Raw genomic sequence first — 12520 nt, forward strand, 5'->3', positions numbered from 1 at the left:
GTAAGTAAATAAATATAGAGTTCAGTGGAGACACAGAATAATCAGGTAGAAACATTAAAAGGTGGAAAAGAAAAACTCTTCACGGGAAAATTCTGACATGACGGTCAAGCAACTGACTCTTTTGCTCATGGAGCAGTCATGAGGCAACAGAATGGAGTCAAAACCAAAATTACTGCACTGGAATGTCACACAAAGGAGCATGGAAGGACATAAGGAAAATATGATGCGTCGCAGAGTAGGAATGAAGTTCTTATTACAGGGAAGAGAACCAGACTTTCCAGAAAGGCACCACCAGTACTGCTCACCATTACATTTAAGTATGTCAGTCAACAAACACATTCTAAGGATGAATCAGCAACACACCAGCACTCTACAATGAGGAGCCGCTGACAAGAGTAAAAACACCAAAGCTCACACTGATTTACTGAGTCATGATTATCCACAGAACAATGTCACTCTCAGTCACTTGTATAATGACTAATGATTGGGAAGAAAAAGGGCGCCATCCCTGCAGGGTGCCAGGAAGTGCAAGTCACTCCTACCTGACGGCATTTAAATTACTCATAACTGCCCTCCACTGGCATCAATCTGGCCCATACGGACCACGGGATTTACCTCTAGAAGTAAATTCTCCATCCTCCGAATATCCAGAGACATTTGTATCTTTCTTTTAGCACTCATTTTCTGCATTGTATTAAATGTACATCTTTGCATTCCCTGTAGCACCCAACACAGTACCTTGTGTCTTGTGTGTTCAATAAATACCCACTAGTTACTATTTGAATTATTTTTATAGGATAATCAAGGCACAGGTAAGATATGGATGAAATGGAGCTGTTTTTCCTACCCTATTACTATGTTCAGCTTCAGAGAAGTTATTGTTATTGAATTAATATAACACTTTTGTTTAGTTTGTTTTTAAGAATAGATGTGTTTAAAGTTCTAGACTATTCTCCAGAGTGGGAAATTTTGCAAGAGCAAGAAAATACTTAAAAAATAGACTAGATCTTTATGTTTTAAGAATGTGTATGACTTAGCAAAAGTTCATATTGACAAAAAAAAAAAAAAAAAAAAGGAAGGTGTCAGGAAGTATGCTACTGTACAAAAATGTGAAGTAAAATCCAAAGCATCAACATAGTACTTATTCAGTTCCTTAACACACTTGGATGTAATATGTAATGTCACTGTTTCATAAGGAGTATAAACAAACTAAGCAAAAATGTCTGCATAATGACTGTATATTTACATTTTTAAATTCTCTGAAAGATTTGGCTACCAGTTGTCTCGTGGGAATATTAAAACATAGTTAGGTTCTCATAGAAAACAGTAATAAAGATTTTTCAGGCTATGTAGCATCTGTCTTCCAAGTGTCCCAATGCTATTATTATGGCATATCTACTCTCAGTTTAGTGACCATGAAAACAATGCTTCCTTAATTGCTGAGAACCGTTAGTGAAAAGTCGCATGTTCACATCATAAACTTTAGTCATTAACAAAAATCTTCTCTTCTGTACATATTACTACAGGAGTGTATCCTAAGTTATTAGATCTGTCTTGAAAAAACATAGCTCTCAATGTTCCACTGGCCTGTGATTCAGCAAGTTAAGATGGGAAAAGAAATTGATTTGTTTTTAGGGACAGCTGCTTCTAGCACTTTGGATAAACATGAGCATTTTAAAAGATCAATAGATTTATGTATTAATTTTATACATGCTATGATAAAATACATTTCTCTTCCCCACAACTTAAGGACAAACATCCTCTATTCTCATGACACATATTACCAGTGATATACAGATGGAACCCTTACTAGCCAAGTCCCCAGTTCTCCCTGCCCCATACTAGTTGTGCAATATTTTTACATTTTTGCTAAAAAATTAAGCAAAATTCCCTCTCTACTAGTTAAAAAAAAAAAAAGAGTGGAAAGAGAGTACAACCATATTCCATCTGAAAGCCAAATACCAAATACTTCTTTTGTAGAAACCATCTTGAGGTCAAAAGGTACTCAAGGTTGGGTAATAAGATGAGTGGGTACCTCACATGCTGTGGGAACCACACCACTGCGAGGGGTGAGTACATAAACTGTCCAACTCGGATTTTGAAGTCTCTAACAAGTTAGCAGTTACAAATTTGTTAAATGGAAGCTTTAAGGCAAAGATTTAGTGATTGGCCACCTAAATTATGGATGTCAATCCTGTACTTAAATTGATTGAACGTAATCACAAAATATAACTCGCTGATAATGTTTTAAAGGAACATAAACCAAAAAATGTCTGAAGGACAGCTCTGGCTACTAGTCAAACAGGAGCCCAGATTACTAGCTAATCTTTATTTTTAAAAAATTTCCTTTTTATCCATTAGCAAGGCTCACGGCAGCCCCGAAAAGTTTGAGTGTTTGAAGCTAATGATATCATCCTAAATATTCAAAGGAACAGATCTCAGCATTATCTCTATGCTCTTAGGGTAATAAAGTATATGCTTCTGAATATACTAAGCAATATTTTAACTCAGGCAAACATTTCTTTAGCATTAGCTGTTGGTCAAAAATTTGACTTTTAATAGCTTGTGATACAAATGATACAGAGGTACAAATGATGACCCTTTATTAGTTATTTAGTGCAATCATTTAAAAGTATTCTCATGTTTACGGCAATGTTTTTCTTTTGGGGGATCAGCAGAGGGTACTTTATTTTAGTTACGTTAAGGGAATTTTCCTTACCAAATTTACTACTTCTAAAATGTCATTTTTAATGATCATAGCTTAATATACAGAGCATTAACTACATATGCCAGGCACTGCTCTAGTAATTTACATATATGAATTCATTTTATCCTCTGAACAACCCAAGAAATATTACTGCCTTTTTTTTTTTTTAAACACATGAGGAAACTAAAGCACTAAGAGGTTATTTGCCCAAAGTCATACAGCTAGTTAGCCACAGAATGAGGATTCAAGCTCTGTTTTAGAGTCTGTGCTCTTAGCACTTTTCTTCCATTTATTTAGCACATTAGCTTCATCTCCCGTTTTTGAAGTCTTAAAAAGTAGCTAACTTGCTGCTGGTTAAAATCCAAAACCAACAAAACATCCATTATTTTACTGAAATCACTTTCCAAAAACATTAAGGAGTTTTATCATTTTCTCTGTAATTAAGAGCAGGTACCATTTATTTGTCAATCATGCCAGTGTGTCATTCAGAGAGTGTAACTTAGGCACTAGGAGAAAAGCGAGGACATATTAAGCGTTGTCACTTAGACATTCTAAGTGCTTAATTTATAAAATAAGTTACCCTTTGGCAGTATTCGGCATGTGCATTTGAAAATGAATATTCGGATCATCCTGAGGGCTTTCCCTCACAACCCACAACCAACTGGTTCCCCAGTGCCACTGCAGAGGGTGCAGGGGGAAGAGGAAGAAGCAGTTTGAGTGGCGGCAGTCACCCCAGGTGGACAAAGCCATGCATGGAAATACGTGGCCTGAGTAACAAATTATTTCACCAGCTTACATGCACTCTATGAGACGCCTGTACCATCTGCACCTTTTGAGAAAATTCTTAAGATTGTGTATTGTTTGTTCAGTCTTTACGTAAATGTATACCGAGTGTCTTCCATGTATCTTCATTGAGAAGAAATGTAAGTTCAGAAAATTTATCTCAAGGAGCAGATGATATGAGGATGGAGGCCTAATGGAATGAAACACTCCGCGCTGAAGCAGGACCGGGACTGTGGAAAGGACAGATCCAGATGCAGCCCCACTCGTCACCAGCTGGGGAACCTTAGTGGAGGTTTTTAAACTCTATGAGCATCACTTTTCTTATCTTTAAAATGAAAGGGGTAATATTTTGAGGCTTGTAAAGATTAAATGAAAGAGTTAATTCAAAGGGCCCATCAATGCCTGGTATCCAGTGGGCACTCAACAGTTATTATTTTAATAGCAATTAATAAATTATTAATGTCAGGAAAAATAATAATATAAGAACTATAATAAATAATATATAAAAAAGGGAAAACAAATGTGTTAAGGAAAGTAAATATAATGAATTCACAGAAAGGAAGTGTCACTATAAACTACTACTTCAAGAATCAGGAAAGAACTAGATGGCCATTAAAAGCTAGAAAGATTAAAGCACTGCCAGGAAGAAAGAACATTGTAAATAAGGGTTTGGAAGCCTGAGAAGCTTGGGACATTTAGAGCCTCAGGCAGAATTCTCTGAGTTGAGGTCAAAGTTTAGAAAAAAAATAAAGGAAGACACAGACCACCTGCCCATCACGAGGGCCTTGAACCCCAGGCGAAGGCAGGGCCCTGAGACTCTGGTCTGTCACAGACCAATCAACAGGTTCAATTTTGTCAAACGTAAGGGAAATAACTGGTTCATTTTTTGTGTGTGTATAAACAATCATGAAATTTCAAAAAGTAATACCTAGTTAAAGAATTCATATCCATTAAAAGCTATTTTGTAATATTTCCCTTTCCAATTGTACTCCAGTACCTGAAGGATACCGCTAAAATATATTTATGATGAAAAGAGACAAAACCATGAAATAATTGTAACTTCTAAACTTGGCTCTTTTTTTTTTTTACATCAATCAGAAAATATATCAAAGATATATGCCTGCTATATAAATGTCCAAAAAAGAGTCCATGGTTATTTGTAAAGATAATACCTAAAACAACAAAAACAACAAATATTTTATATACAATAAATAATTTTCCTTAAAAACTATTTATTTTGAAAATATATAGGAAAAAAATGTCCAAATACACTCAGTATACTTTAAAAATTGAGCTTTCATTCAAAGACTGAGTCAAAAGAAATGTGAAGGCATACAGAATGCAAATACCATCCCCCAACTCCCAGAAAGAACCAGCAGTAGAAAGGGAAGGAGAAAACATCAAACATATAAAGGAAAAATGTAGATAAATTAACAAATAAATTTATAAGATGTGATCAATAAACAGGAAAGACGTTCTCTGACAAAATTATTTTCCCACAGATGCTGAGAATCTGGCTTTCACGATGTTTAAAAAAAAATCATTGAAATCCTATAACCCTACTATCTGCTCAATCAAGCTCAAAGAGGGAGAAAATCAAGCTACAAAAACTATAGTAAGTAATTAATGTTCAAGATGGAATATTTTAGTAATTTTAACCGTCACCTAACAACACTGATCATTTAAATCGTTTAAGAAAATTTTCTCCTCAATCCACTTTCCTCAAATCTGAAGTCTTTTACAAATCTAAAAGGAAAATGAAAAGAAAAATGTAGCTTATAGATTAAGTATTTAAATGCGGCAAAATTCAAGCAAAGTGATCTTTTAACTTTCCTCCTGTACTGTAAAACTTGAAAGCAATCTCTTTCAAAGAATTTGATATCTAAAATCAACCACTAATTTTGTCTTTCAAACCCATTTTTCTGTTTCAATTGATGTTCACTAATTTTAATGACTATGCTCTACTGTAGTGTGGATGACTGGTTTCCAGTCTTGTAAAGAATGAGACCCTATCACCGCCAATAATTTTTGAAGACTCCCCCATGTGAGATACATATACTCTGTACGGTACTATGAGTTCTATATAATGTTTTAAAAAATACACACATATTTCAAAAAGATGAGCATGCAAATTAGACCACCTGCACTTTTCCAGAGACAGTAGCTGATCTGCCTAACTCAATAACTCCTCAGAGGTACAAGAGCCACTGGGTGGGAACTACTAATTTAGAAGTCAGTTCGGAAAGCATATAACCCGTTCACATTTGTTTAGTGCTTCATGGTTTATGACAAGATTTACACACCAACCCTGAAAGGTAGACAGAGAAGGTATAAGAATTCTCACTTTACAAATAAGATGGAAGTTGAGAGAGACTAAAGAAATGGGTCGAGGTTACACAGCCTTAACAATGGTGAAATACCCATTAGATAACAGGTCTTATTACTTATTACTAACTCAATATTTTTAATACATTTATTCACCTGGTCATGAAAGGGCAGTGTAATCATTTTAGTGAAATCAGACTAACATGCTTAACCAATAATTCCGAGAGAAGAAAACATATTTTAATTTACACCTTTTTGGACCATCTAACAACTTGGGTTACAATTCTACATAATAATCATTTGGGGGGTATTAAAACAAGAAAGAAATGGCAAAGTGAGCTAGGATATGCTAAATAGATAAGCCCACTTAGAAAAGTGTTATGAATTAGGAAGACAATAAATTTCCAAATGTTGCAAAATGTTCAAGTTCTAATATTTTTAAACTTTCACATTATACTTGTCATTTCTAAACTCTAATCTAATAAACCCAACTGTCCGGTTAATTTCTTAGTAATCTTAACAAGATTAGGTCGTTACTCTAAGACGTAGTAACACAATTCATTGATTAGTTACAAGTAAGAATTCCAATTTTAGAACAATAAACAAGGTTCTATGCAAGAGAATGTGGGAAATATTAACTCAGGGTTATTTACTAAAAGAACTAAAACCATAAAGTCAAGAAACTGGAGGTGGAACATCATGTTTTAAAGCATATTATTTTGTATTTTCAAAAACCTTTACGATACTTTTTCGGGTGGGATATTAAAATGTTTCTTTTTCTGCCCCATGCCAAAGAACCACACAAGAGCACATTAAAACAGTGATGAAATAAAACGCTTACAGGTTTGTATCTCAGTGCATCTCTGTAGGATCCAAACAAAGCAGCCTGCGCCCTCAGGAAGGCCCTAGCCACTCCGTCCCCCGTAGCTGTAGACTGCTTCTTCAGTTTATTTTTCAGGGCCGAGACCTGCGTGACAGAGAGGAACCGTTAAATTCACACCTAAGAAATTGGTACAGCGAGGCACGAGCCCAATGGGCAGGCAGACCGCAGCGTGTGCAGGTCAGCCCGAGCCTCATCCTCTGCCTGACAGCTTATCTTCTAAGTGCAGGGAGCACCTGCTGGTCTGTTAATTGAAAGGAAAGCAGGGGCCCACAGTAATGTGCTAATGCAAATTGGTTTGTGCTCTCTTTTTTTCCCAAGGCCTCTTGACATAAATAAGCTTTAATTATTTTACAGTAAACTGCTTGTGAGCCACTTTTCTGCAGATTTTTAGCAATTACAACATGTGTCTACTTGTTTGGAGATGAAGCCGGTTGGGTAGCGTTCGACTGCTTGCTAGTTAATTTTATTTTTGGAAGCTTCGTTTGTATATGTAAATAATTTTCCAGTCATTTGTCGAATGGTTTTCACCATTATTAGATAAAAAGAGGGGAGGGAAGTTAAGGTTACTGAGAACCTACCACAAGTGGGGAATTGTGTTGTGCTCGTTAGACACTGTCCCATCTGATCTTCAGAGTCTTCTATAAAAGGTACTCATGTTACCATTTATGAAGAAACAGGGGCTCAAACATGTGAATCGACTTGCCCTCAATATCTGGCTACTAAGTGGCAAAACTGAGATTTCAACCCGGTTCTGTCCAGTTTTCTCCACCACCACATGCAGGATTCGAGGTCAGCGTTATTGCCTTATGAACCAGTAATCACGTTAATAATGTTTTAAAATCAAAGAAAAATGTATTATCTAGGAATTTGTGAAATTTTAAAAGGCACCTACATTTGTTATAATTTTTCATACAGTTGCATCCTTTAATTTCAGGTTGTGTGTATTTTAGAGAATGCATGCTATTCATGAACAGCCCTTACTTAGATGAGTATTTTCTAATAGTAATCAACCTCCTGATGCGCACTCTTAGTTTTTAAAGGGGAGGTGAGGGCTCCCCTGGTGGCACGGTGGTTGAGAGTCCGCCTGCCGATGCAGGGGACACGGGTTCGTGCCCCGGTGCGGGAAGATCCCACATGCCGCGGAGCGGCTGGGCCCGTGAGCCATGACCACTGAGCCTGTGCGTCTGGAGCCTGTGCTCCGCAACGGGAGAGGCCACAACAGTGAGAGGCCCACGTACCACAAAAAAAAAAAAAAAAAAGGGAGGTGATGTGATCTGTTCCTATGCATCCAATTCACTTGACCAATTCCTTTCACAGATAATAAAAACTACACTCTGTACACTTAAAAAATACCACTGATGCTCATATACATTACTTGTCAATGCTCTACATGGGAACATAAAGTCACGTAGGAATTCTGTTTTCTTAAGAAAAAACTGATGGGACAAATTCTGGTTGGACTGTTCCCTTATCAGAGCATGTTCTTACCCTTACGATACTACCAGATAACAAAACAATGTCATTCCTCCTTTACATATATATGCAAGGAGGAATATTTTTATTTCTTTATACAAGCAGCCCTCACTACTCTTGTGGATGATGATTGTAATTGAAGTGTCAACCTAATTAACAACTAAACTTCGAATAATGCTAATGAGAAAGGAACACAGCATCAGAGGAAGGACCAGCTCTACAGGTGATAAACCTGCACAGTAGTGACATTTTCCAGTGTAAAGTCACAGTTACTGTGATCTGATCAAAGACAGAGACCCCCACTGGGTCCAATTATAACCACAGTTTTGAAAAAATTATTGAGTTATGATGTTCATAATCTATGCAGAAAGGCCTTTGCAGTATAGGTCTTTCCCCATAGCTGTGATCTTTTCAATTTATATCCAAGCTCCATAGATTCAGATAAAAGTTTAGAGCCTAATTCATTTAGCCCACAAAGTGCATAAATTAGGATTCATTTAAGAAAAAGTTTTTATTATTAAAATCTAACCTCAATTAATGCATATTTTTAGGTAACCCACATATTCAAAAATAAATAAGCTGAAGGATGCAAAAACAAACCTCTGACTTGACGTCCTTTATTCTTAAGTCTGTAATAATGTTATTTTTTAGGTTTCAAATGCCTTTAAAAAAAAACCAATGGGGATGAAAATCAATACACGTATTTCATTATTGCCCCCTAAAAAGGCTTACGATGGACAGCATAAGATTCTAGTCTTCCAAAGTATTATAAAAAGAAAATGACTGGGTTATTTTTAATTTTACTTTGGAAAACCAAAAACATTTAAAAATGTCATGCCTTGTATCTTTGTAAAAGAAAATTCCTCAAGATGTATTTTTCTATAAAATCTGGACGTGACAATTCAGTTCTCCACAAATTAAGAATCCTTAGGACAATCATGACACGTGTGCTCCCAGAGACTGGAGGCAAGTCAATCCATCCCTCACCCTTTATTACCCCAAGTCCTTGATTGCTCAATCGCTGCTGCGTAAGTTATCCAGGGTATTCACAACGCTGCCTCAGGCCCTTCCTAACCGAATGATAACGAGGTAGCCTTCACTTCCAAAATTAGTCAGTGATAGCTCCTGAACTTCCTCAAGAGCGCTATAGAAAATAGGAAAGAAGAAAATACCTGTTCTAGAACTGTCCGAAACGGTAGCCACCAGACGCACAAGCACTTGAAATGTGACTAGCCCAAATTAGGATTTGTTATTAGTGTAAAAAAAAAATACACTGGATTTTGAAGACTTAAAGAGAGCAAAATACCTCATTAATAATTTTATTGATTACATGATGCAACAGTATTTTGAATATACTGGGTTAAATAAAATACATTATTAAAATTACTTTCACCTATTCCTTTTTACTTTTTAACATGATTACCAGAAACATTTTAATTGCATATGTGGCTCATATTATATTTCTATTGGACCGTGCTATTCTATATGAGCACACTATATAATTGCATACAGACATGTGAGACTAGCAAGAAATATGGTTAAGTTTTTCCTTTGCCTATTTCTACATTATTTCAACCTTTACAAACAGCATATAAGGAGTTCTTCCTTGACCTACTCTAGGTGGGCTTCGACTGCCAGTAGGTCTGAGGTGGTTCCTGCTTTTCAGAGACCAGAAAGGCATCTGAGTTAAGCGTTTCTGTGTGCACCAGTGAGCGCTCAAAAACAGCCTGTAAAAATGAGAGTGCTTTTTAATAGTCAGCTTCAGCTATTAGGATATTACTCTAACATAAAATGATCGTGTCAGCCTTGCTATTTTCCTGTCCTTTAGACCACTGGAGTAAATTATCACCAGTTACCACTACGCTTTGCAGAGCTAAATAGCTTTTAGCAGTTTTTATCTATAAATAAGGTGATATATCTTCTGCACTTATTTAAAATACTTGGTCTGGGAAATAGCATTTTCTGCTTTAATTTCCAAACTTCTAAGTTTAGTTATGAAATAAATGTACATCTTTCCATGAGACCCTGAAGTTTATACTCACATGTAACTGAATTCAGAAAAGCATTTGGAACCTTGGTCACGTGGCTATTATCACAAAATCCTATCATGTGATCTTGCAAAAGTATCAATTGTTTTCTCTTTTTATTCTTAACAAAGTAAGCTTCTATCTCTGATGGCTAAAGATGACTTGAAAACTGACATTTTATTTTATTATGACATTTTTTAGTCTGTATATAAATTATTTTTGAAGTCTAATTAGGTATCGTACTAGACCTCCCCTGCGGAAAAAAAAAAGTTAAACAGTGAAAAAAACTTCAGAATAAACGTCATTTCACTGCTCTTCTCAAATGTTCAAATTCCTTTCATACGACGAGAATCCAGGCTTCTAAAGCAGCCATCACAGGAGGAATTATAACCTGGGTTTGAGCCCAGTGGGAGTTCACTGCAACGTGAATAATATTACCACCAATTCTCCGCTTTTACCCTCTTAGCACTAAGTGACCATGAATAAAAGGAGGGAATTACATGAGTAAACACAGCAAACAGGTATAAATAGAAGAGTGCAAGCCACGTGCACATGGGCTGAGTAATGAAGCAATTATGCCAACCGGGGGTTAGGAAGGGAGGTGACATAAAAGAGCTGAGTTTTTCAGAGAAGTGACAGAAGTTTTCTCTTGACTTTTAGATGTGTCTTCTCAGGAAAATAAATCAATCACTGTAACCCATAAATTTTAATTTTACTTTTTAGGATCACAAAGAGAAACATCAGGGTAAAGAACAGAAGGTAAAAATAAATGTTCAGGAATAACATTTGGATAACCTACATGACCTGAAACATCTCTGTGATGTCTTTAAGTATCCTTTTTCCTAACTAAGCTGCACTCTAGAAACTACGTACATTCAGAAAAGTTAATGCTTCAAATAATTATTTGCTTTATAAAAAAGTTACAAGGTTAAAGTCGTTTATTCTTCCATGAAACATATTATGGTCATTGTATGAATCAGATATTAAATCCCTACACTTCTTTAATCCTTCTAATGTTCAGTTTTTTAAGCAATAAAATTAACCCTTCCTTCTTAGTATAATTTTCTAACATGCTTCTAAGGATTAAAACAGTAACCTTTAACATTTATTAAATGAAAAACATATGATACACTCCCAGAGGGTATCATGACATTGTTTCTCTGAATGCTTAAATTACCTTTCAAAGCCTAAAATATGGTGTCATCTACAACTATTTTCCCTTCAGAGGCATCTTAAAATGATCACAACCAAAGCTGCTCTTACTCTACCTCAAGTCCAATGTCAGTGTCACTTCCGTGCATCCAGGTGCCTTGCAGGTCCTCTCAACACTGCCCCCTTTCTCATCTTCCATAAGCAGTAATCACTGAGCCCCAGCTGTTCGACCTCTGAGATAGATTTCAAATCTGTCCGCTTTTCTCCAAATCCCTGCCACTATCAAGTTCAAGCGACTACCATCTCTCACCTAGACCACTGCAAATGGTCTCTGAACTGCTCTTCCTGCTTCATTTCTGCTTCGTTACACCCAGTGATCCTCAGGACCTAGAACCCAAGATGATATTCTTAGAAGTCAAAGTGGATCTCACTATTATTCCTCTGCTACAAATCTCCAGTGAATTCCCAGTAAAGTCTGGAGGTCCTGAACAAGAAGCACAGACCTTCCACTCATTTTAAGATGCCCCTGAAGGGAAAATAGTTGTAGACGACGCTCTCACTCCTACCTGTCTCTACCACCTCACTTGCGTAACCTCTCTTTTGTTCCTCTAAGCGCAGCTATACAGGACTTCCTTCCATTCCCTGAATCTGCCAACAGCAGAGCCTTTGTATATACTATTCCTCCTCCTACCACCTTACTCATACTCATTGTTCAGGCCAGTTCGGCACTCAGGTGCTTTGACATGTTGAGCTGAACCTCAAAAGGCAGATCTAGTTTGTAGGCGGGTAAGAGTGGCCTCTCAGCTTGGCTACCATTATTTTCATTTGGGCTCGCTTACGGCAGAGACAGCTGTCAGCCTACCAACGGCCACTCTCCCTCTCTTCGGTAATAGAAATCTTAAGTTCTGACCGGTGCTTGGTTAACCCGGCTGGGTAAACCCAGCTATTTCCCAGGATCACCATGACCTGGTGTGGCCCTGTGGTTGGGTTCAGCTAATAATGGAAAGTGAGTTTCAGGACCACAGCTTCTACGGTTTCCTGTCCACTCCACTCCCAGCACAACACAGGCACACAGTAGGTGCTCAATCAGTATCTGCTGAATGAATGAACAAATTAACCTGTCCAAGGCATGCTGCTCCACTAACTTCTCTAGTTAACTGGATCAGAATA

At 36.9% G+C, this 12520-nt stretch overlaps 1 protein-coding gene across 4 annotated transcripts in view; it reads right to left on the minus strand.

Annotated features, from left to right (window-relative positions):
• The window catches only part of DENND1B (DENN domain containing 1B), a 266602-nt gene that overhangs the window by 91776 nt on the left and 162306 nt on the right, over nt 1-12520 (minus strand). For all 4 annotated transcript variants that reach the window (XM_060091461.1, XM_060091462.1, XM_060091460.1 and 1 more), the window contains one exon: nt 6657-6782. In XM_060091461.1, coding sequence (XP_059947444.1) covers nt 6657-6782 — 126 coding nt within the window. The remainder of the gene's footprint in view (nt 1-6656; nt 6783-12520) is intronic.

Source organism: Mesoplodon densirostris, chromosome 2 (assembly GCF_025265405.1).
Source record: "Mesoplodon densirostris isolate mMesDen1 chromosome 2, mMesDen1 primary haplotype, whole genome shotgun sequence".
Lineage (NCBI taxonomy): Eukaryota > Metazoa > Chordata > Mammalia > Artiodactyla > Ziphiidae > Mesoplodon > Mesoplodon densirostris.